The sequence below is a fragment of the Betta splendens genome, chromosome 14 (assembly GCF_900634795.4).
Source record: "Betta splendens chromosome 14, fBetSpl5.4, whole genome shotgun sequence".
Lineage (NCBI taxonomy): Eukaryota > Metazoa > Chordata > Actinopteri > Anabantiformes > Osphronemidae > Betta > Betta splendens.
Genome location: NC_040894.2, coordinates 4,589,898 through 4,613,329, shown reverse-complemented (window position 1 = coordinate 4,613,329; position 23,432 = coordinate 4,589,898). Strand labels below are relative to the sequence as shown.

Sequence of the window (23,432 nt, the reverse complement as noted above, 5' to 3'; positions counted from 1 at the left end):
ATTATTCACTGCATAAATTTCATTATTTTTGAAAAATCCGATAGTGTTCCTCCTACAAAGCAGCAGAGCCATGGCAGGCTGGCTCCGCCCCCTCACCCTCAGTCCGAACGTTGCTGAGGCAGGTACAGAGAACCAGGAAGCACTACTTTAGTTGTAGGACGTGGAATTCGGATCAGAGCTGCTAGAATGACGTGTTTTACATCATCTTCAGCTGCCCTGGCAAATTTATGCAGAGGAAAAAATAAGAACTCTATAGTAAATATGGATGAATCAGAGTGTCCCTTTATTCTTAAATACTACCTGACAGGTTTTTGGTCGTATCCTTTAATTCCCAGTATTCATATAAATGCAGTGATTGGTACAGTACCCTGTACAGCACATTATACTCTGTCATGTTTCTATATAATTCCAACCACCTAATCAAAGACAAACAGCAGAAATACATTTGTTTAAGTCCTTTCACATTCAGCCATTCAGTCATCTGCCTGTCATTAGTTAACAGTCATGACTTTCATTTGCAGACTTATTGAAGTTAACAGTCCTGGTCACCACATCACGGCCCCCCCTCCTCAGAGACGCAGAGCTCCGGCTGTACAACCTCAGCCCCAGAGACAGGTACAGTAGTTCTCTGCATTTCTGTCCAGTGACGTGTCGTTCCCAAACGAGACGCCATTGGTCAGCTCTGCTGAAAATCCATACACACAAACGGGAGACTACTTCTATGGGCGCACTGTTCGGCCAATCACGTACGAGGACTGACTCTAGAGGGCCAGATGCTGCTGAAACAGCGAGTGTAGTGGTACACAAACAGAGAGACAAATTAAAAAGCAAGTGCGTCGGAAAAAAGTTAAGAAAATGACAAAAAAACAAAAAAGAAGCAGCATATGGATGTATTTCAATTATATTGGAGATAGCAAACCTGAGTGCAGACTTTGTAAAATGAAAATATATGTTAACCTCCCCTAACCACTATTATCTTATAAGTCTTATAATGTTAAGACTCAAAGGTTTGATTAAAATGTTAACCCGTAGTGACTGTGCATTTTTTTTAAATAGCAAACTGCATGAAAATAAGGCTTTTATGAAAACACGGAATAAACTAATGCTTAGAAACACACAAACAATTTATAATTGCTAAATTCGGCTAAAATAAAAGGCACAGAGTGATAATAAATTAGATCTCTCTTTTGAGAGAGCCGAGCCAAAAGAACCCAATCTGTGAAAAGAGCCGGATTTCCCACCACTAGTTCAGTCCTTCAGAGAGCCAGGGTTAAAAGTGCTTGTACTTTAGAGTGGTGTCCACTAGAGGGCGGGCAATCACTGCAATACCATTCATTAGTTGGTGTCCTGTCTTGTGGGGAGCTGTAACTGTGGTGCAGTATCATTCATTGCTATACTGTATTTAGGAGCTTTACAATTGTTTACAACCATTATCAATTATGTTTTTATATGTAATGTTAAGCTGTAAATGTATCGACCTGCCATTCTTTGGCATTTACATGTTTTTTTCACTTGTTTGGTGTGTTTTTATTGACAGTACTAATCCAAAAATGAGATACATTCTAATAACAGACTTACACACAACGTTTACTTGCACATGCTTTTATTTAAAACATACGTACGGTGAAGGAACACAAACAAATAAAATTTTATTTTATTGCAAGTTAAACAAGTTAACCTGTTGTTGAAATAGAATGTTTTCATTATATTTATATACATACATGCAAAAACTATTAAGAATAAATGTTGCTTTTGTCTGTAATTTTGAAAATTACCCTTTTTGAATATATGTTGCTTATGATGAATTTTGGTGAAGTTTACTTTTTCTCAACAATTGCAATTTATTACAATTTATTACTGTTATAGTTTCTAAAACAGTAGGGCATAAACCTTAAAAATGTTTGGACACTGATGCTCAAAACTGATTCTCTACTTTACACTCTAACCACATAATGATGCCTAAACCTCTCTTAATACATGATTTCTTACTTTGTTCTGTGCTGGATTAAAGTTCTTCTCACAAGAGCCAGAGCTCTAGTTTTTATCTCCTTGGTTTTCAGTGAATATACAATGGGATTGACACAGGGTGGTAAACATGAGGCCAGAGACAGGCTGAGCACCCGTTGGTCTGGGTCGATGAGTCGCAGGTAAAAGCCAACAGTAAAAATGGTAATAAGAGGAATGTAGAATATAGCAACAAGGATCAGATGCTCAACGCAAGTAGCCAAAGCTTTCACTCGACTTTCGATAGACTTCATCCTGAACACAGTGACCAGGATGCTGACGTAGGACAGACAGATGAAAGCAAATGGTGCTCCAAGAAGCGAGAATGTCAGAAAAGTGGCCACAGCCCACTGCAGCGTGTTATCATTACAGGCCAGTCGAAACACAGGAGCATAGTCACAGAAGTAACTGAACACACTGAGAGAGCTGCAGAAGCTCAGCCTGGTCATTATTCCCACTGCAAACGCACTGATGCCCAGAGCAAAACATGAAGTCAAGCTGACGATGTAAGACATGCTGCGCAGCGTGTTGATCGAGCTCTGACGCAGAGGGAAACATATCGCCACCAACCTGTCATAGGCAAGAATAGCAAGAGAATGTGACTCCAAGGTCGCAAAAGCAAAGAAAATGTACATTTGTGCAAGACAGGAGTCAAATGGAATGAAGTTGTCCTTAAAGAGGAAAATTTTCATCATACCAGGAATAGAGGCAGAGTTGAGGATGATGTCAACAACTGCGAGATTGACCACAGCCACAAATTTTGGAGTGTGTAAACAACGTGAAAATGTGATTATATAAACCAAGGAACCATTGAACAGAACTGTAACTACATAAACAAAGGCTAGAAATATAAAGTAGACGCTGATGAAGGGAAACGACTGAAATCCGATGATATAAAAACCTGGAGGACGAATTATTGCAGAGCTGTTCACAACAGACCTGATATTAGACATAACTGGACTCCGGCTGTTGATGGAAGATGAGACACAGGTACCTGCAACGGCTATGAATTACATTCACACAACATGCGCAACAAAAGCTCAGTAACTTTAAATGTGTCTCATTACTAAATGTCAGCAAATAAAGCTTAAACTACATGATTATCTAGTTAAACCCTGTGGACTTTAATGCACCAGGCAAATGGCTGCAGGTCTGACTCATGATAGAAAAAATACACTGGCGTCATTGATCCCTGGAGATAAACCTTCCTACTGATACTGAGAGTTTTAATTACTTTAATTTAACCCACAGGGAACAGAGCGGCAGAAAACAAACATCTCATTATTGTTTTTGTAATTATTGCACTCAGTCTATTAACTTTGATTCAATGCTACAGTATCGACTTTTAGTGATGGGATTAATGAAAGGGCAGCGTCTTGCAGATAGGAGACCTGTGGAGCTAAATCAAGGTCTTGTGTTTTAAAAACGAATTAAAATGATTTGAAACTAAAAGCTGAAATACTTTTACAATTACACTATTACAATACAATACATTATCACTATACATTTTATAGTGATGGGAATTAAAGATGGTCCAAAAGTGGTTCCTTGACTTTGATGCCCATTTAAAGAAAACACTTAAAGGAAAACTTCAACGATTTTTAATGGGGGTTGACTAAAACAACCTCGGGTAGTATGAAGGGACACTTCCATATTTTCTATGCAGAGAAATTTTCATTCATTCCGTTGGCTCACAGACTACAACTAGTGCTTCCTGGTTTTCTCTGTACCTGCTCAGCAACAGTCAGGCTGAGAGGGGGGCGGGGCCAGATTGAGAGAGGCGGGGCCCGGTTGAGAGGGGGCGGAGCCAGAGTGCTGGAGTGAAAAAGCTAACATTAGCAACATCAGCTAATGTTAGCAACATAAGTTAACGTTAGCAACATAAGCTAACGCTACTCCCGATAGTCTAAAACACCATAAACAGCAGCACGTAACTTTACCTAAACTTTACAGCGCAAGCTAAAACAATACACGGTCAAATATCTTACTCAGTGCTCATTCGACCGCTCTGTCACAGGTGTTTTTTCTGGTTTGTCCTCTGAACGTATGTAACCCAAAACTGATCACAACAAATACATACAGTCAGCAGTAGAATCCGCAACTTCAAGAGAAACCGGCAGCGGTAGATTCATTGAAAATCAGTAGGTCCTACCTTCTCACAACCTACCTTTGTGTGAAAAGGAAGGTCACTGTACTGACCCTGGATGGAGGTAGGACGAACAGTGAACAGTAGTGAAATGTTCTAACAACCAAGAAGTCCAACTCACATATATTTATTTTACTATTTTATTAATGTATTAAACTGTAGCTTTAAAAGCTAGTTGTTTGCTTCATTTCTCAGCAAGTCTGGCTTAAACCTTCCTACTGATACTGAGAGACTTTGAATTACTTTAATTTAATCCACAGGGAGCAGAGAGGCAGAAAACAAACGTCCAATTATTGTTTTCGTAATTATTGCACCCAGTCTATTAACTTTGGTGTAATGCTATGCTATTAACTAATAGTGATGGGATTAATGAAAGGACGTTTTGCTGCAGATTGCAGATTTGTTTCTCACCAAAGTCTCATGTGTTGGTGTCCTCCCATGTGGACAGTGTCATACTGTCATGTGTGCTTTATTACTAGTATCAGTTCTAAGTTAAAAAAGGGACTCAGTGTTTAGGGACTGTAAAAGGAACTGCTTAATTTAATATATTATTAAAATAAAAAAACTCCATTCTATGGTAATTATATCATGCTGATCAAATTCAACATTAATAGGTGAATAAACAGTATCAATGACAGATTTACACCGATGCCTTTATTCATATAATTTTTAGGAAGGCAGCAAAAGCATTTAGTCCTATACTGTTGTTCCACTGCAGACTGACGTAGGAGACGACACTGGCTTCAGATCCTCTGTTCTAAGAGGGTGTTGTCCAGTAACAGATGCTGTCAGTGTTAGATTAAGTAGTGATTGAAAGCTGCCTGGAAGCTTGTGTTTAAGAGAATTAATTAAAGTCTTATCACTCCATCATCATCATCATCATCAATGGGCAAATAATTCATTAAAAAACACATTGTTTTTCTTTATTAACCAAACTTTATGTCCATGCCTGTTTTCTTTGCTCTTATTAGAGCCAGAGCTCTGACTCTAATTTCTTTGGTTTTGAAAGAATATACAATGGGATTGACACAGGGTGGTAAACATGAGGCCAGAGACAGGCTGAGCACCCGCTGGTTTGGGTCAATGCGTTGCACACTAAAATACTGCACACTAAAAATAGTACTAAGAGGAATGTAATACAGAGCAACAAGGATCAGATGCTCAACACAAGTAGCCAAAGCTTTTACTCGACTGTCTATAGATTTCATCCTGAACACAGTGACCAGGATGCTGATATAGGACAGAAAAATAAAAATAAAGGGTCCACCGAGAATCATTATAAAGAGAGTTGAGGCCAGATACCAGTGCAGTGAGTAGTCGTTACAGGCCAGTGTAAATACAGGCAAATAGTCACAGAAGTACCCGTACACATTGACAGATTTGCAAAAAGACAATTGAGTCATTATCCCGATGGCAAACGCACAGATGCCCAGAGTAAAACACCAGGTCACGCTGATGATGTAGGACATGCTGCGCAGTGTGTTCAGAGAGTTCTGACGCAGGGGGAAACATATCGCAACCAACCTGTCATAGGCGAGAATAGCAAGAGCAAACGACTCCAGAGACGCAGACGTGTAGTAAACGAACATCTGCACCAAACACAGGTCAAAAGGAACAAAGTTTTCCTTGAACAGGAAGATTTTCATCATCCCAGGAATAGTAGAAGAGTTGAGGATGACGTCGATGAATGCGAGGTTGACCACAGCCACAAATTTTGGCGTGTGTAAACAACCATTCAATGCAACTGTATAAATCACTAAAGCATTGAACAGCAGCGTGACCACGTAGACAAAGGCTAGAAATATAAAGTAGACGCTGATGAAGGGAAACGACTGAAATCCGATGATGTAAAAACCTGGAGGACGAATGATTTCAGAGCTGTTCACAGCAGACCTAATATTAGACATAACTGGACTCCAGTTGTTTGATTCACACAACATGCACAACAAATGCTCAGTAACTTTACAGTAAATGTGTTTCTTTGCTCAAGGTCTGCAAATAAAGCTTAAAATACATGATTATCCAGTTAAACCCTGCTGACTTCAATGCACCAGCCAAATGGCTGCAGGTCTGACTCATGATAGAAAAAATATACTGGTGTCATTGATCTCTGGAGATAAACCTTCCTACTGATACTGAGAGTTTGAATTACTTTAATTTAATCCACGGGGAACAGAGCTGCAGAAAACAAACGTCTAATTTTTGTTTTTGTATTTATTGCACTCAGTCTATTAACTTTGATTCACCGCCATATATTGACTAATAGTTATGGGATTGATGAAAGGACGTTTTGCTGCAGATTGCATTCATTTCTTATCAAAGTTTCATGGCTTTTGTCCACCTGTGTGGACAGTGCCATACTGTCATTTTCACTTTATTACCAGTATCACTTCTAATTTTAATAATTTCCAAACCAACTGTATGCACCACAGTTAAATGCTAGATTCATAAAAGGCACCTCATTTTTAATTTCAAATATTATTAAAATTTCAAAAGATATATGAAATTGTAAGGTGCTGTACGATAATTAACTTCTGGTAATTATACATTGCTGTGATACTGATATTGATCAAATTAAACACTAAGAGGTTAAATCAGATATCAGTGACAGATTTACACCAATGCCTTTATTCATAGAATTTTTAGAAAGGCAGCAAAAACATTTATTCCTATACTGTTGTTCCACTGCAGACTGGTGTTGAAGATGATGCTGGCTTCAGATCCTCAGTTCTAAGAGGGCTTTGTCCAGTAACAGATGCAGTCAGGGCTATGCTTAACTAGTGACTCAAAGCTGCCTGGAAGCTTGTGTTTTAGTGCTTAGGATAATTAGTTAAAGTCTTATCACTCCATCCTTAATGATATTATTTTAGATTTGACATCATCATCATGAAATGATTCATAAAAATCAAACATTGTTTTTCTCTCTTAACCAAATTTTACGTCTATGCCTGTTTTCTTTGCTCTTATAAGAGCCAGGGCTCTGACTCTGATTTCTTTAGTCCTAAAAGAATATACAATGGGATTGACACAAGGTGGTAAACATGAGGCCAGAGACAGGCTGAGCACCCACTGCTCTACATCCAGGGGTCGCACACTAAAATACTGCACACTAAAAATAGTACTAAGAGGAATGTAATACAGAGCAACAAGGATCAGATGCTCAACACAAGTAGCCAAAGCTTTTACTCGACTGTCTATAGATTTCATCCTGAACACAGTGACCAGGATGCTGATGTAGGACAGAAAAATAAAAATAAAGGGTCCACCGAGAATCATTATAAAGAGAGTTGAGGCCAGATACCAGTGCAGTGAGTAGTCGTTACAGGCCAGTGTAAATACAGGCAAATAGTCACAGAAGTAACCGTACACATTGACAGATTTGCAAAAAGACAGTTGAGTCATTATCCCGATGGCAAACGCACAGATGCCCAGAGTAAAACACCAGGTCACGCTGATGATGTAGGACATGCTGCGCAGCGTGTTCAGAGAGTTCTGACGCAGGGGGAAACATATCGCAACCAACCTGTCATAGGCGAGAATAGCAAGCGCAAACGACTCCAGAGACGCAGACGTGTAGTAAACGAACATCTGCACCAAACACAGGTCAAAAGGAACAAAGTTTTCCTTGAACAGGAAGATTTTCATCATCCCAGGAATAGTAGAAGAGTTGAGGATGACGTCGATGAATGCGAGGTTGACCACAGCCACAAATTTTGGCGTGTGTAAACAACCATTCAATGCAACTGTATAAATGACCAAAGCGTTGAACAGCAGTGTGACCACGTAGACGAAGGCTAGAAATATAAAGTAGACGCTGATGAAGGGAAACGACTGAAATCCGATGATGTAAAAACCTGGAGGACGAATGATTTCAGAGCTGTTCACAGCAGACTTGATATTAGACATAACTGGACTCACACATTGCACACTAGGACCTCTAGGTTACGATCGCCATGTTTAAATAGATTATACACCTTCTTCGATGTTCTGTGTAAATCAGTCAGTAAATGTCTCTTACTGTACACGCATGAGACTCCAAACACACTATGCAAAGGGAAGATATAAGAGAGAATGTCTCTCTCTTAAACATTGGAAGTACAGTGCTTGTCTAACTAATCTCCAGAGATGAACCCTGCTACAGATCCTGAGAAACAGTTTAAGGATTTTAATTAGATCTATAGAGAGAAGAGTTGTAGTTTGTTTTCATGAAATACAGTATATGAGTCATCTATGTTTTGTTTTAAGCCTAACTTTTGATTTGTTTACAGTTTGTACTGTAAGTCACCTTCAAGGTAACGGTGCTGTGTACTGTATGCAGCATCATCAGAAATCCAGTAAATGATAAGAAAGTAAGATTATTTTACCTCACAACAGCAGCAAATTGTAATTGTATGAAATATCACAGACGAATGATTTGGATTCGGGATCACTGATAGATTCAGATGCTATGATTTGGTCTGTTTCACGTGAATCTTACTGAAAACATATGTAATTGTCATTACATTGCATGTTTCTGTTACACACATTACATATCATTACAAACATCTTAGTGAGATACTGTAGAACTAAATGCTTCTAATGAGTTTCATTTATGATTCTATCACCAGAGAATTTAGTTAAATGTACCAGTCTTTAATGAAGTGGTTTATCACTTGTCTAAATGTCTAAACATCAAACTAATTAATCTCAGGTGCTCGTATTAAAAATGAAATGGGTGAAAGAGCTGAGAAGGTGAGAAGGAGAAGGAGAAGAAGGGGATCAACTAAAGCAGAAGGTTTGTGAAGTTCCAGAAAAACCTTTTAATTAATAAACATTTAATTTCCATAAGAAGAACCCATTTCATATGATTTATACTGACAGTATGTTTCATGTTGAAGATCACTATAGCCAGGGACATGGTTGCAACTCAAAGAAATCCCACTAATAGATGTGTGCACTAAAAATGCCTTTATTAGTCCCACTAGTATACTGTTTTGTTCACAGACGTCTTTATTCACATGATAAAATACAGTTCAGGTTCTAGACTTTAACTCTTTTTTTGTTGGTATGATTCTTGTGCATAAACGTTATTTTTTGAACCAGTGCCATGACTCTGACATTGATCTCTTTAGTTTTCAGAGAATAAACGATGGGATTGATACAGGGAGGAATGCAAGAGGAAAAAGACAGACTGAGAACTCGCTGTTCTGGGTCAATGACTCCTACAAACAGACCAATGGTGAAAATGATAAAAATTGGAATGTAAAATACAGCAACAAGGATGATATGTTCAACACACGTGGCCAAAGCTTTTAAGCGACTCTCCAGTGATTTCATCCTGAACACTGTGACCAGGATGGTGACATAAGTCAGCACAATGAAAGTAAACGGTCCTCCAAGAATCAAAACAGAGCTAAAAGAGACCGCAGACCACTGCAGTGTGTAGTCATTACAGGCCAGTCGAAACACAGGAGCATAGTCACAGAAGTAACTGAACACTCGCACAGAACCGCAAAAAGACAGTTGTGTCATTATACTTATTGTGAATGCTATGAACCCCAGAGCAATGCACCACGACGCGGCCACAATACAGGACATTCTGTGCAGGCTGTTGATCGAGTTTTGACGCAGGGGGAAGCATATTGCAATCAACCTGTCATAAGCAAGTATACCAAGTGCAAAAGACTCCAAGGATGCTGACACATAGTAAACATACATTTGCACAAAACATAGGTTGAATGAAATGAAGTTATCCTTAAAGAGAAAAATGTTTATCATGGATGGAATAATACAGGAATTAAGAATTAAATCATTTACTGCAAGATTAACCACAGCCAAAAACTTTAGTGTGTGTAAACAACGATTAAATGAAATTATGAACATCACTAAAACATTGAAAAGTACTGTAACAACGTAGACAAGCGCTAGAAAGATGAAGTAAACATTAATGAAAGGATATGTCTGAAATCCAACAATATAAAAGCCTGGAGGATGAATAATGGCAGAGGTGTTTGAGACCCTGAGAGCCCTGGAAGAAGACATAGCTGACCCCAGGCTGCGCTGAAGGACAGTCACTGAAGCCTCAGGTGTAGAACAGGGGAGGTTCATCAGCATCATAATATAAAGAATGCATAGTGGCCATAAATTAAGATTCCAGCTTTTGTGATGAGCATGTTGAAACAGTAAATAGCAAGTATCACTTACCTTCCACTAAGGATTGCTCAGCAGCAGCTCCAATGCTGCTGCTTCAACAGTGGAAGATATACTTTCATGATTCATCCCTATGAGGGAGGGGGTCGAGTGGAGGGGGCAAAGTCATGATCTCGGCTAGGGCGCCAAATTGGGAAGGGCCGGCGCTGTGTCTAATTATTGTTTGAGTCATGATTTAGTGAGTTTTAGCAACTTACTAATTTGGTTATTTAGTTCATACTTTACATGGGACTTATGTACAGTAATATATTGACTTACATGTGGATTAAATAGGCTTGAATAAACACGCTAACCATGAAATGACACTGTGGAATAATTACCACCACAAGAATAAGTCCATGCCAGTCAGGCTCATTGCTCTGTCTAAAGTATCCACATATTTTTTTGATTGTACATTTATTATTGATATCAGTTATTGCCTCAGTAACTCTGTTTTTTGACATTTCATGGCAATGCTATTGTGTTTTTTACTGCACTGCCTGTCATCAGTTACTGTATGTGTTTTTATTTGAACAAGCATATATATGCAATGAATTGCATTTATATTAACTTAAGTGAATCAAGCAAAGTTCTTCTATCGTAAAGCATTTTATTCTGAGAAACCATGGACACACAAAAGTTTGACACAGTCCAAAATAAAATAAAAATCTGTGCCCTATTTGTCCGGTGTTAAATAATTTGCCCTATAATAACATATTTGATTCTCTGCCATGTCCAGAGCAAGTATTTAGTATAATGTCTTGATGTTTTCTCCATCATTAATAATAAAAAAAAAGATTCCTGATTCCCGAACAAACCCTAGCAACTGTGTTTGTAGTTCAGCTGGGTGCAGAATCTGGGGACACTGACTGCTGCCTCAGCAGCTGCTGTTTCCGGGCTTTTTGGAAACTGGTCATACAGTCTATGAAAGTCTTGACTTGGTCCTGGCAGACTCTCCAGTCCTGCTTTTCAGCCATGCACTCTTGCACAGCATAATGTAGCTCGGCACAGCCAGTGCGGGATATCATCTGTTCTACAGGGTCATCCTCATCGTCTTTCCGGCTGCGGTCATGAGGGGAAGGGGACGCCATCCTGTCAAAATGAAATACAATAATTAAGAAGGTTTGAAAAAGGCACAGGATGTGAGAGGTCGTAGCCTGTGCTACTGTTGGACTCTTTTCTGCTGAGGCCTTTTTTGGTTATTTTATTTATTTATTAAATACTACTCCTCTTGCTAACACTATAACTATTCATATTAGAACTTAAAATATGGCACTATAACTCCTGTACTTGAGCAATATTACGGAGAAAATACGTTAATATTTCTCCATTAATAATCTAATACTTTTGCGAGGTACGTAACTTTTCCAACGTCAACAAACAGAAATACTCGTCAATGTCAGGCTACACTGGTGGTTTAGGTTCTTTAGCACTTTCCAAGTGGTTTTAACCATAAAGGAGTCTTTACTCTTATCGTAGAAAGTTCAATTGAACGTTTTCCTATTTTACCTTTTTGTTTATTCTGTGAAAATGTCTCTGACGTTGTAACATTAGTCTTCCATAACCTTCTCTCTCATAAGCAAGCCCACAGTTGTGAGAGATGCACGCAGGGGGACACATTTGGGTAGAGGACAACGGTGTAACCGTAAATTAGGTTCGATCAGGCGAACATTAGTTCCACTGCCAACGAAATGGACACAAGACATGGATACAACTTAAAGCAGTAAAATAAAAATTATTAGAAGTGGTTAGGATAAACATTATGCTTACATTGATGTTTTATTTTTTAATGTTTTAAATAATTATATAAACTTATATAAACTACTCTATATATATAATATATAGTATTTAGTTAATTTGAATATTTGGTTTGGGAAATGTAAAAAAGTCAATATTTAGGCTACAGTACAGTATATAATTTAAATATATAACATACTAGATAAATACAGTTAAATAAATTTTTTAAGAGGACACTGTGCAGAAAGTGCACAATGGTGCAAACAACAACATGATGACCTGTGCATTACAAATTAAAGCCTTATTTCTTTCAAATGCGTTTATTAGTGGCAACATATCACATTGAATATTTACCACGTGAGTTTAATTCATGATAGAGTGCAATTAAATTACAACTTTAAAACCAAAACATTGGATAAACATTTATAATAATACACAACTGGAAGGACAGTCGAGTTAGACCATGCAGTCTGTTGTCCTCTTACACACACACAGACACAAACCTTGACGTTGGTGTAAATGATTTAGTTTTATTTTTTGGCCCAATGCTTTAGCTCTGGTTTTGATCTCTTTCGTTTTCAGCGAATACACAACAGGATTAATGCAGGGGGGGATGCATGAGGCCAAAGACAGGCTCAGTACACGCTGATCTGGGTCAATGCCTCGTATATACAGCCCAATCAGAAAAATGCTAAATGTAGGAATGTAAAAGACAGCAACAAGGATGAGGTGCTCAATGCAAGTGACGGAAGCTTTAACCCTACTGGCCACTGATTTCATCCTGAGTACGCTGATCAGGATGCTAATATAAGACAGGACAATGAAAGAAAAGGGAACCATCAGATTGATCATGCTAGACGTTGAAGCCACAGACCACTGCAGTGTGTAGTCATTACAGGCCAGTCTAAACACAGGAGCATAGTCACAGAAGTAACTGAACACTCGCACAGAATTGCAAAAAGACAGTTTAGTCATAATCACTGTGTTGTATGCCACTCGTCCCAGATTATAAATCCAGGTCCCACCGACAATACAAGACATAATTAGCATTGTGTTAAATGTGTTCTGACGCAGAGGGAAACATATTGCAATCAGTCTGTCATAGGCGAGGATAGCGAGAGCATAAGACTCCAGAGAGGCAGAAGCATAGTAAACATACATTTGTACTAAACACAAGTTGAATGGAATAAAGTTGTCATTGAAGAGGAAGGTCTTAATCATGCTGGGAATGGTGCTTGAGTTCAAGATGAGATCAATTACTGCCAGGTTGACAACGGCCAGAAATCTGGGAGTGTGTAATGTGTGGTTCAGGGCAATTATGCAAATCAGTAAAATGTTAAACAGTATTGTAACAACATAGACACACGCTAGAAAGATGATATAGACACTGATGTGGGGAAACGTCTGAAACCCAATGATATAGAAACCTGGAGGATGAATGATGTCAGAGCTGTTTAAAGTCCCAAGCAAAGACATGTTAGAGGACAGCCACCGTGTGTCCAGGCTAGAAAACAAGAGCACCATTTCAAATAAGGTGCAATAACGAGATAATAAATATAATAGAGATCGCGTTTTATCAGTCTGAAAGGTAAATGGCTGCACCTTCAACTCACCTGCGGTGACACAGACACAAGTAATAACACACTATAATGCATAAAACTACAGCAGCCTGTAAATGTGTGCATGTCTGACCCATACTCAGCCAATAATATGCTGTAGTTGATCTCCTGAGAAATGAGCCCCTCCAATTAGCAATGCTCCAATTAGGAATGATAGGAATGACCACTAATAAGCACAATATTAGTAATATCAAAAGTTTATACTGTAATGTATGTCTGACTTTGAGGGCTTTGACAATAGGAACATTCAAAATATTATAAATCTGTCTAGATGTTTGAGTACTAATAATCAGACAGATCATGGGAGCAACGCTTTTCCATTGTGATGGTACTTTAGGTCCTCGTGCTTCTGCACCTGAGTCATGAACATCATTCACCTCAATGCTAACGATTCAGTGACACGGTGGTCAGCACGCCTGGTCTGACAAGGCTGCCTCCCAGACAAGGTCACTAGGTCACACCACATTTTGTATAAAAATAAACAGTAGTCACTGTGCAATAAAACACGGCAATGTTGACAAAGAATTGTAGTCCCTCAGGGGCTTTTAACACTTAACAGGACACAGTGACCCCAGGCTAAAGAATCCTCAGCTGCCTATCTGACTCTAGGGAACCCTGCTAATGAGCCCTATTTGTGATGTCATTACCGAAGGACACGGTTTAATGACTTTGCCCGAAACAAACAAACCTTTTACTGTTCACACTTAAGCCTAATTAATCTCATCTGAATCCATTAGGTGGTTTTATATCGGCGCTATTAAAACTGGAGAGTACTGGGAAATGGTGTAGACTGATATGAATGAGTCATTAGTGTTCTGAGTAAACCCTGTAATTGTCGCCTCTTGTCTGAAGGGCTGTGGAAGATGTGATCTCACCCTCTAATTAGTGGGTCGAGTGTGATAAACAAACACCGACGTTAAATTTCAGATTGCGCTCTCAGTCACTTGCCTCGTTGGAATTAACCACAAATTTACTACAGAGCCATAACAATCAGCACCACCTACACGTGGCTGTGTTGACAGCTCAGGAGAATCCAAAGCAGCCATAACAAATAATAGAATATTTGTTCAGACTGCTTTTCCTGGATGCAGCACACGTCAGTCAGTACAGGCATTGCTGTAGACAACAGAGAACTTTCACGTTGTGGCGCCTCAATACCTTTTGTCCAAAATCCATAACAGCGTTCATTGTTTGAAACACAAAATGGACGTTGTAATAAGAGAAGAGATGGTAAAAAGTACGTGTTCATGTGAGCAGATCAAATAAACCTCCAGAACACACATTAACTATTTATAAAGCCAGGAAGTGTAATGTGTGTGTTTAAGTAAAGAATAACTGTACCTGGCATTAAAGGTTTTAATATGTATGAAATGGTGCATCCCACTCTCCGTCATTAGACAGAATGCTGAATGCTGTTTGCACACAAAGCCATTAAGCCAGGAGTCATTAGAGCAACTCTTACTGTAGGTGTTGAGCCTTTTGCCTTTCTAACAATAGAATAAATGGGCTGTACGTTGTGAATCCCCTGCACAGTGTCAGACTACCAGACTGGATTAAGATCTATTTTAAAACACCTGCCTGACCTTGATTAAGTTGTAATGCAATAAACCCATGTCCCAATTTTACCTGAACCTCTGATGGCCTGTGATTTGTTGCCTGTTTCTTAAAAAGAGACATGTGCACAGCTGCAGTAAAGTCAGCAAAGGCTGACAGCAAAGAGTATGTTGCCAAAGCACTTTTCTGGCCCCATGGATGAGGTGTGGTGTGAGAAATAATGAGGTGGCTTGTTGAGGTGTTTTGTAGCTAAATGGCCACATGGGGGCAGTATTTACCCGTTTCTGACGCACAGACCGTGACTTCTCAAAGTGGAGTCAAATAGTTTGTCCACTTAGTTGCATGGTGTGTGGGATGTCAGTCCTCTAAGCAAAATGAACATCAGCCCACTCAACATAATGTGCCTAATGGATATGCACGCATAGCATGAAAAAAGAGTAGCAGTGGTCAAATGTGTGCAGTTTTGCTGTTGTTTGATTTAAATGTGAGCTGCCGTTAGACTGTAATGAGAAAAGAAGCTTTTTGAATGGTCCGAGACAGACAGCTTGTCAGATCAGATGCTGTTTACTCTACAATAATGGGCCAATGTTATGACCAGTCCGAGAATCAGCAACTTCTCTCTGTGAGTGAAGGGCGACATGAAATATTCAGACTGCTGACGCTGCATTGTCTTGAATAAGAGAAGGCTCCACACAAACACCCACTGCTCAAACGGACCTGGTGGCAGCTAATTAGCAGGGCCCCAGCTGACGGTGGCATGATTAATGGAAGCGGGATTCAAATAAGTGCTAAACACTTCAGAGTAATTAAGATGAAGAATTGCAAAGCATCTAAATGCTTTTTACTGGTGTTAAAACACTCCAGTAATTAAAAAATAACACACGAAGGAAGGAAGGAATGTAACAGTCTGTTCAGATACATACAGCACATATATGATGCAGTTTGACATAATATGAAATGAACTAATTTGGTGCATGTGTTTCTGCATGTTGTTGACTGTCCTTCAGAAAAACACAGAAATGTAAATGCATTCTGCTCAAGCTCCAGAGAGCAATGATAAGCATTTTAAATATTCATCATTTTCTTACTCCAAAGTTATGTAAAACATCAAATCTATGCGTAGTGCAAAATATTTTATATGCTGTAATACTGTTATTGCACGCAGTGACTCACAACCTTACACCAAGTGAACAATGACGCTTTGAATTCATGCAGTTATTATGTGAACTATCTAGTTTACTTCATGATAAACTTAATTTTTGTAACACACTATAATTACTTCGTACATATATTCATTATTAATCTTAGTGATTATTGTTGTTGCAAAAATGTATGTATTCTTGCATTAACTGTAGTATGATTATCCTGAAACATAACCTCATAAACCAAATAAAGTGCTTTAGGTCAAATCCAAAAACCAGAACCACAACAAGGAAATCTACTTCAGTCACACATAGATATGTACTTTTGTGTACTGTATTGTATAACTTTTGTGTAATAATCCAACAGTGAGAGCACAGTAGTAAACGTGCTTCCTGCTCGTCCTTGAGACTTCAGCGCTGGCAGTAAAAGATGAATTAAATACCTTGGAGCAGTGAGGAGCCCCCATCAGCCCCAGCTTGCAAAAGCTGCTGTGGCTCACGACAGCGACATAAGGTCATCAGGAATGCGTTTGTGATGCATGGACAGACACTCACCACTCAGATCACCCCAGTTGGTCACGATCCAAGGAATTTGACAGGTTTTTCTTTTATTGTTGAAGGTTTTTGAGTAAATGTGATTCTTTAGACTCTCCAGTCTGTGCATTTAAGTCGTTCTATGTAATGTGGCACCGGTGATATTAGTGAGGCCTGAGATGGTTAACCTAATGATTTAGTCTCAAACGAACACCTGGGCTTCTGCTGCAACGAGCGCGAGCGATGCTGAGCTGTGAAAATTAACGTTTGTGTGTCAAGGTCAGAACTTTCTGTATCCGTCTCCTCAAAGCATTCAGTGCAAGATATTGGCTTAATCGTTCAAGACGTTGGTCGGCGCATACAGTAGAGCTGAGATTCCCTTACGCTGCTGTAGAAGCTGTTCTCGGGTTCAAAGGGCGATCGATCCACCACCACTGGCTTTTTGACCCCTCGGACTCTTTCAAATCAGTTTCCATGTGAACCCACAATGCGAGAGCCAGGATAGACAATACCTCAGTGATGGAGCAGAAATAATGAAGCATGTGTTCTGGGACATGAATATTTAAGCCATAATATCTTCTACCCTCTTACTTCATCCAAGGACTAGATTCAGCATTTCCAATCCACTTACACTATCGACTAGTAGGACCCACACAACAGCATAACTAATAGACAGGACGGACAGAAGAAGGAGGGATGATTGGATGAGACTAAGAACAGTTAATGGATGAGGTGGAGGGGGGGCATAACGGGTGGGGGGGGTCTAATGATGGACTGACCAGTGACTGGATGTGTGGTTGTTCCCAAATCTGATTTATGGGCTTTTAGTCATATTTCAATTGCGCTACACGTTCAAAGCAGCACTACAATATTTAATGGCTTTGATTTATCCAACGTCTTTGAATATTCTGTTCGTCTTCATAATCGTTCTGTCATTTAGCTCCTGTCATCGTGTCACCTCGTTATAAAGTAAAAGTCAATGTCAAATGATTCAGTCTCTGTGTGAAATGTCTTCCACTGAGCCTCTTGTTTAACCATGAATCAACAGCTGCTGCCTCCTCTTCACAACCATTTCTCTTAGCAGCGATTCAGCCACGCAATCGTTCTCTCGTTCTCCTGACAGTTTGTTAAAGATGGATGTTGGTAGCTGCCCTTGGCAACACCTGTCCTTCCCCTCACCTACTGTATAATGCCAAACGCCCTCTCTTATCTTCAGGCAGCAGTGGAGGCGTCTCAGGAGGACGCCAGTCTCGCCTGAGCCAGTAAATATGTGCCTCCGTCGGGTTCTGTGTGACGGCACCACCTAGTGATGCATGTGTGAAGCAACAGAGGTCATTTTAAAAATGTCTGATAGCATCAGGCTGCTCCACAATAAAGATAATATGGCCCATTCTTTCCCCTGTTTCCTCAGACCTCGCCCTCCCAGACATTCACACACAGACCAAGACGATGAGTCATCACTTTGCAGGAGGCAAGGACATTTGCTGTCTACTCTAAAAACTCTAATGAATCTTTCCTGCGCTCTCCTTTTCTTTATCTTTACTTTGCCATTCTTGCCTTTTACTGAGCTTAAACCCGTCCTGGAGGCCTTACAAAGTCACTCAACTGGATAAAGCCATTTACCTGCATGAAGAGGAGCGAGAGAGGAGGACGGAGGGACGGAGGGCGCTGGAGTCTGACAAATGCTCTGTTTGTGAGGAAAAACTGGAGGAAGGATAAAGAATGGGAACAATGACGAGAGCGAGCTCAGAGTCCCTTCAGCGGCAGCATAGCGTTGTGTTATTTCTGTCGCTCCTACAACCAAACAGAGGAAAGACAGAGATGCAGGCGACTGCTGAAATAACTATATTACGGGAGCGATATAAAAAGAAATAGAGGAGGAATAATCTGAAGAGATGAGATCTCAAAACCTGCTCCCATGGTTCCTACATCCTCTCTTTTGTTGGATGCACGTGTGGCCCCGACCCATTCAAAGGTCAAGCATCAACCCCACCCCTCCACCAGGAAGACGGTAATATTTGGGGTTTTGGGTCAGTATCCTGTTCCTCTGTCACCGTCAGCAGCTTCACGGTGTCAGCTGCAGGTTCTGAATGTCGTACTGGACCGCGCTGTCACCCCGAGCGTGCTATTATGCTAACGCTAGCATTCGGCTAAAAGCTGCTGCTGTGCTGCTGTGTATGACTGCGTACAGGACGTTAAGGGTGTGATGTCGACACGAGTCAGGTCGTCCGTCCATGTGATCCACATGCAGCGTGACAGAGTTATAGTATGTGGAGGCGCTGTCATGTCACTGGATGCACAGTAAGACGTGATGCCCTCGGCATGTGAAGAAAAAAGTACAAACACGGCAGCAAATTCATCACGTCGTAATATTTGTTATATAAAGATGGTGCTAATCTGTTACTTTGTTGTTTTAACGTTATGTTTTTGTCAAAACAACTGCTAGAAATTTGTAACAGACTTAATTTAAGACCACACACACACACACACACACACACACACACACACACACACACACACACACACACACACACAGACACACACACACACACACACACACACACACACACACTGCCCTGTTTTTTCCAGCTTTTCATGTTTGACCTTGCTTCCGAAATCCCTTTGATCATAATATAGACCCTTAGTTAAGAGGCTTGATGAGCTCTGGGACACAGAGAGATACTGACTTCACAGGTCGATCGTTGCTCTCTATGCTTTATTAGTCACAGTTCCGGTGAGAGCAGCGCTGCCTTGGCTTCCTGTTTTACAGTATCTGTCCATGCCGACCTCTGCCAGTGTTTTAGTCTTTGGTGTCTGAAAAGGGAACAAATCACAAGACGTGGATTCTCTGCTGAACCCACGTTGTGAGGAGCCTTTCAATAGATCAGTCACCGTTTTTCTAATAGGAATCCACTTCCTGTGTTTAATGTCAGACACAGCGCTGCATGTCCATCATTTCCTGACAGTGATGATGAGGTGCACTGACATAAAGAAGAGTGCTAACTCGCCATTTCATTTGACCTTTTATTAATGTTTGCTTTCTATCCCTACGGTAATCGCATGCATGACGATCGGTTCGCTCCCGTTTTGCTGATGAAACCTGCCATTAAATGATGCATTAGTTTAAGCATCACAATAAATTTTAGTTGGTGGCTGACGTTGACATGCGACAGTTTTCTCCTCCCGTTTGTGCCTGTTTGCACAAATGTGACAGCGGATGAGTGCATTCCCTGCCTCACGCTCACGCATCATTTCTGCCTTTCTCACACGCTAAAATGTGAGTTAGAAAAGAGAAAAATACACGTTTTTGCCTGCAGCATTTCTAAAATGTAGAATATCAAACTATTTGCAAAGAAATAACATTGATCACTATTGTATTCCAGCTTTTAAAATCAGAAACCTCTATCTTTACTTGATAATTTCCATAATGATTATTATAATTATTATTAGCTTGATGACTAAAATATTTATAATACAGTATGAACTAATGTATGAACTTGTGTTCACGTGTGCAAGATGGACGACAGCCTATTATTGTCATTTAAATGTCTTTGGCTCAGTGCAAACGCCGAGGTAACAGATACCACACTTTTTTTACCAGTCTTGACTTGACTTCCGGCTGAGACGGGGCGCAGGCCTCGGACCTGAGACCCCCCGCCCCCCCCGCTGTGCGGCACTGCTTTGGTGCTTCAGGCTAAACAGCCACGTTGGCCAGTCTGGGGTCCGAGTCCTGCTCGTAGCGGTAATGATAGACCTCCATCTGGTCCCGACACGCCTCTCTGATGTTGTTGAGCCACCGTTTGATGCCCCCGCGGTTCAGATACAGCACCATGAGGAACACCACGCCGATGAGCGCCAGCACGATTCCCAGGAACACGTAGGAAACCGCCTCGAGGTTCTCGGTCGTGCAGTCCACGTCCTCCACGCGGAGCTTCTCCACGGGACTCCCCCGCTTCGTGTCCGGCTCGCTGCACTCCAGACGACCTGCATCCGGACACTGGGATGAGTTCTTGAGCCAGTAGTAAAACGCCACCAGGTCACAGTTGCACCTGAACGGGTTTAACGACAAGTAGACGCGCACGCGCCCTTGCTGGTACAAATTGGTCACGTTTTCCCTGCCGAGTGTCTCTATGGAGTTATTGACCAATACCAACGCGTACAGATTGTAGATGTCTAATGTCATCAGGGGTATGGTCTTCAGTCCGTTTCCCGCTAACTCCAGTCTGTGAAGGTTGCGCAAACTTTGCGCGCTCAGGGCGTCCGAGAGTTGCGCCGTGGCCAGAGGCGACACGGAGTAATTAAGGTGCAGCGAGCGCAGCTCCGGTAACGCGTGGAAAGCCCTGTCTGAGATGGAGTCCAGCCGGTTGTGGCTCAGGTCCAGCAGATGCAGGCGGGGCAGCCCCAGGAAGGCGTACGGCTCGATGGCCCGTATCCCGTTGTGGGACAGCGAGAGTGTCACTATTTGCAGCTCCGAGCCGTTGGTCGCGAACGCGTCGCGCCGCAAAGTTGAGATATTTCTCCCCTTGATTATCATGGTGGACGTCCACTTCGGTACGTCCCCCGGAACCTCAGTGTCCCCCCCATCACGGCAAGTCACCGTCCCCGACTCTGTGGCACAGATGCAGGACCACGGGCAGGCGTCGTTCGTCCTGACAGGGGCGAACAACAAACACACAATTGCTGCATAATACAAACACCAGTGAGTCCAAACAGAAAAGATACACTTTGTGTCATAGACGCAGTGAAATATCCACATCTTTTCCCTCATTGTGCTCTCAAAGCAGGCAAATGATGGCGTATCTCGCGAAGAAGGCGACCGAATACAATCCTCTCAAACATCTAAAGTCCAGTCAGTCCGACATCGGTTACTTTGAAGTATCGGGATGAAAAAGACGCGGTGTCCGCCGTCACATCGGTGCGCTGTCAGGAGAAGAGATGAGTTCTGGTTCCGATATTTACGCATCGGAACGAGTCTCCGCTGGAAGCTGCTGATCCGAGCTCCCTTGGTGGTATTTTTGACGCCTGTCACCGAGACGGCGAGGGAGGGAGAGCGAGAGAGAGAGAGAGAGAGAGAGGAAAAATGAGAGAGAGCGAGAGAGAGAGAGAGAGATAGATAGATAGAGAGAGAGAGAGAGAGAGAGAGGGAGAGAGAGAGGATCAATATCCGAGCTAGAATAGTAGCTCTCTCTCTCTTGCTCGCCCTTGGATCTCGCTCGAACCTGCTCTCGTCTCTCTCCCTCTCTCTCTCTCTCTCTCTCTCTCCTCTCTCCTCTCTCTCTCTCTCCCCCTTCTCTCTCTCTCTCTCTCCCTTCCCCTCTTCCTCTCGCTCTCTCCTCTCTCTCTCTCTCCCTCCTTCGCGCTTCTCGCTCTCTCTCTCTCTTCCCCCTTCTCTCTCTCTCCGCTCTCTTCCCCCTTCTCTCTCTCTCTCTGTCCCCCTTCTCTCTCTCTCTCTCCCCCTTCTCTCTCTCTCGCTCTCTCCTCCCCTTCTCTCGCTCTCGCCCTAGTTTTGTTTTTTTTTTTGCTCTGTGAGGAATAAAGAGAGAGAGGGAGGGAGACGCTTCAAGCCGCTGACTTTTAATTCATCCATGTTAATTGTTCATTGTTATTGTAACCTATTATCTCGGTTTACACTTTGAGCCAAGGGAAAACAATATCACCGTATTTCTCTGAAGTCATAAATGTTTTACTGCTGTGTTACAGTAGATGTAATTGCAGAAGAAGATTTTCCTGCTTTCAGCGACAAATGAGCCCACATTTCATGAGCAGATCGTTATAATAATTCAACCATTAAAAGGATAATTCAACCCGAGACACTAGACTGTTGTTCCCCACTTCACAATGTTACAGTCCTCATTTACAGCCTCCCTCGCGGTAAGTTTGCTCCAAATCAGCTGCTGTGCTGTAATTGCATTGGGAAAGTGAAGTCTGTTCAATATGAACAATGGGTTTTATGTTTAAACCTGGAAGAGAAGTGAATGATGCTCTATAAGCAATAAGGCTGAATGCTTTGTTATGATGGCGCCGTGGTAAAACGGCACTTAGTGGAAACCACCATAATGATGCTGCTTCCAGCCTTTCACCAGCATCCAAAATGACAAACAAGATGGAAGCACAGACGGGTTAACAGTTTATTAGGTCTTTGACAAGAGGGAAAAGGCACTTTGTTTTTTCCACGGTCTAACATTAGCTGAGGAGAAACGGGATCTAAGAGTAGTTTGCAAGTAAAAAGTCAGAGACAGCAGTCAAATGGCAACAGTAAATGAGAGGAAGTGGAAAAGAATAAAGGCAGATTCTGAGCCACGACGATGACGATGACAGAAGTGTTTGTAAAACACAGAATCCAGTTACTTCACACATCACAAGCGCCGGTGGCTCAGAGGGCACGACCTGAGCCGGTACCGGGTTGGTACCACAGGAGGCGGCAGTAAAACACGCGTCACGGAGGCGCCGGAGCTGCTGCGGCCGCCGATAAGCACGGACCCTCGTATGAATCCTGGACGTTGGGCCCGTTCAGCTTTATGGGACAGT

At 41.4% G+C, this 23,432-nt stretch overlaps 7 protein-coding genes across 7 annotated transcripts; all 7 read right to left on the bottom strand.

The window, feature by feature from the left end:
• Positions 1-1,856: 1,856 nt before the first annotated feature.
• LOC114869828 (olfactory receptor 2AT4-like) lies at positions 1,857-3,013 on the bottom strand. The gene has a single exon (XM_029174350.3). It carries the CDS (start codon positions 2,955-2,957, stop codon positions 1,986-1,988), a length of 972 nt encoding a protein of 323 aa, XP_029030183.1. The 5' UTR covers positions 2,958-3,013; the 3' UTR covers positions 1,857-1,985.
• Positions 3,014-4,638: 1,625 nt separating this feature from the next.
• On the bottom strand, positions 4,639-6,244 carry LOC114869925 (olfactory receptor 2AT4-like). The gene has a single exon (XM_029174476.3). It carries the CDS (start codon positions 6,088-6,090, stop codon positions 5,077-5,079), a length of 1,014 nt encoding a protein of 337 aa, XP_029030309.1. The 5' UTR covers positions 6,091-6,244; the 3' UTR covers positions 4,639-5,076.
• A 573-nt stretch (positions 6,245-6,817) lies between these two features.
• On the bottom strand, positions 6,818-8,056 carry LOC114869823 (olfactory receptor 2AT4-like). The gene has a single exon (XM_029174343.3). It carries the CDS (start codon positions 8,054-8,056, stop codon positions 7,076-7,078), a length of 981 nt encoding a protein of 326 aa, XP_029030176.1. The 3' UTR covers positions 6,818-7,075.
• Positions 8,057-8,989: 933 nt separating this feature from the next.
• Positions 8,990-10,768, bottom strand: LOC114869813 (olfactory receptor 10G4-like). Its single transcript, XM_055514402.1, has 2 exons — positions 10,334-10,768; positions 8,990-10,210 (listed from the first exon to the last, which is right to left on the bottom strand). Exon 2 carries the CDS (start codon positions 10,169-10,171, stop codon positions 9,170-9,172), a length of 1,002 nt encoding a protein of 333 aa, XP_055370377.1. The 5' UTR covers positions 10,172-10,210; positions 10,334-10,768; the 3' UTR covers positions 8,990-9,169.
• A 140-nt stretch (positions 10,769-10,908) lies between these two features.
• On the bottom strand, positions 10,909-11,978 carry LOC114869840 (cytochrome c oxidase assembly factor 4 homolog, mitochondrial). Its single transcript, XM_029174364.2, has 2 exons — positions 11,828-11,978; positions 10,909-11,410 (listed from the first exon to the last, which is right to left on the bottom strand). Exon 2 carries the CDS (start codon positions 11,407-11,409, stop codon positions 11,158-11,160), a length of 252 nt encoding a protein of 83 aa, XP_029030197.1. The 5' UTR covers position 11,410; positions 11,828-11,978; the 3' UTR covers positions 10,909-11,157.
• Positions 11,979-12,065: 87 nt separating this feature from the next.
• Positions 12,066-19,768, bottom strand: LOC114869815 (olfactory receptor 24-like). The gene has a single exon (XM_041073901.2). It carries the CDS (start codon positions 13,577-13,579, stop codon positions 12,512-12,514), a length of 1,068 nt encoding a protein of 355 aa, XP_040929835.1. The 5' UTR covers positions 13,580-19,768; the 3' UTR covers positions 12,066-12,511.
• Positions 19,769-19,914: 146 nt separating this feature from the next.
• Positions 19,915-22,016, bottom strand: waif2 (Wnt-activated inhibitory factor 2). The gene has a single exon (XM_029174333.3). The coding sequence runs from the start codon at positions 21,670-21,672 to the stop codon at positions 20,599-20,601; it is 1,074 nt and encodes a 357-aa protein (XP_029030166.1). The 5' UTR covers positions 21,673-22,016; the 3' UTR covers positions 19,915-20,598.
• Between the last annotated feature and the right edge of the window lie 1,416 nt (positions 22,017-23,432).

Excerpts from the sequence above, each read along its gene's own strand:
- LOC114869828 (XM_029174350.3), bottom strand. The coding sequence starts at position 2,957 with ATGTCTAATATCAGGTCTGTTGTGAACAGCTCTGCAATAATTCGTCCT.
- LOC114869925 (XM_029174476.3), bottom strand. The coding sequence starts at position 6,090 with ATGTTGTGTGAATCAAACAACTGGAGTCCAGTTATGTCTAATATTAGG.
- LOC114869823 (XM_029174343.3), bottom strand. The coding sequence starts at position 8,056 with ATGTCTAATATCAAGTCTGCTGTGAACAGCTCTGAAATCATTCGTCCT.
- LOC114869813 (XM_055514402.1), bottom strand. The coding sequence starts at position 10,171 with ATGTCTTCTTCCAGGGCTCTCAGGGTCTCAAACACCTCTGCCATTATT.
- LOC114869840 (XM_029174364.2), bottom strand. The coding sequence starts at position 11,409 with ATGGCGTCCCCTTCCCCTCATGACCGCAGCCGGAAAGACGATGAGGAT.
- LOC114869815 (XM_041073901.2), bottom strand. The coding sequence starts at position 13,579 with ATGGTGCTCTTGTTTTCTAGCCTGGACACACGGTGGCTGTCCTCTAAC.
- waif2 (XM_029174333.3), bottom strand. The coding sequence starts at position 21,672 with ATGAGGGAAAAGATGTGGATATTTCACTGCGTCTATGACACAAAGTGT.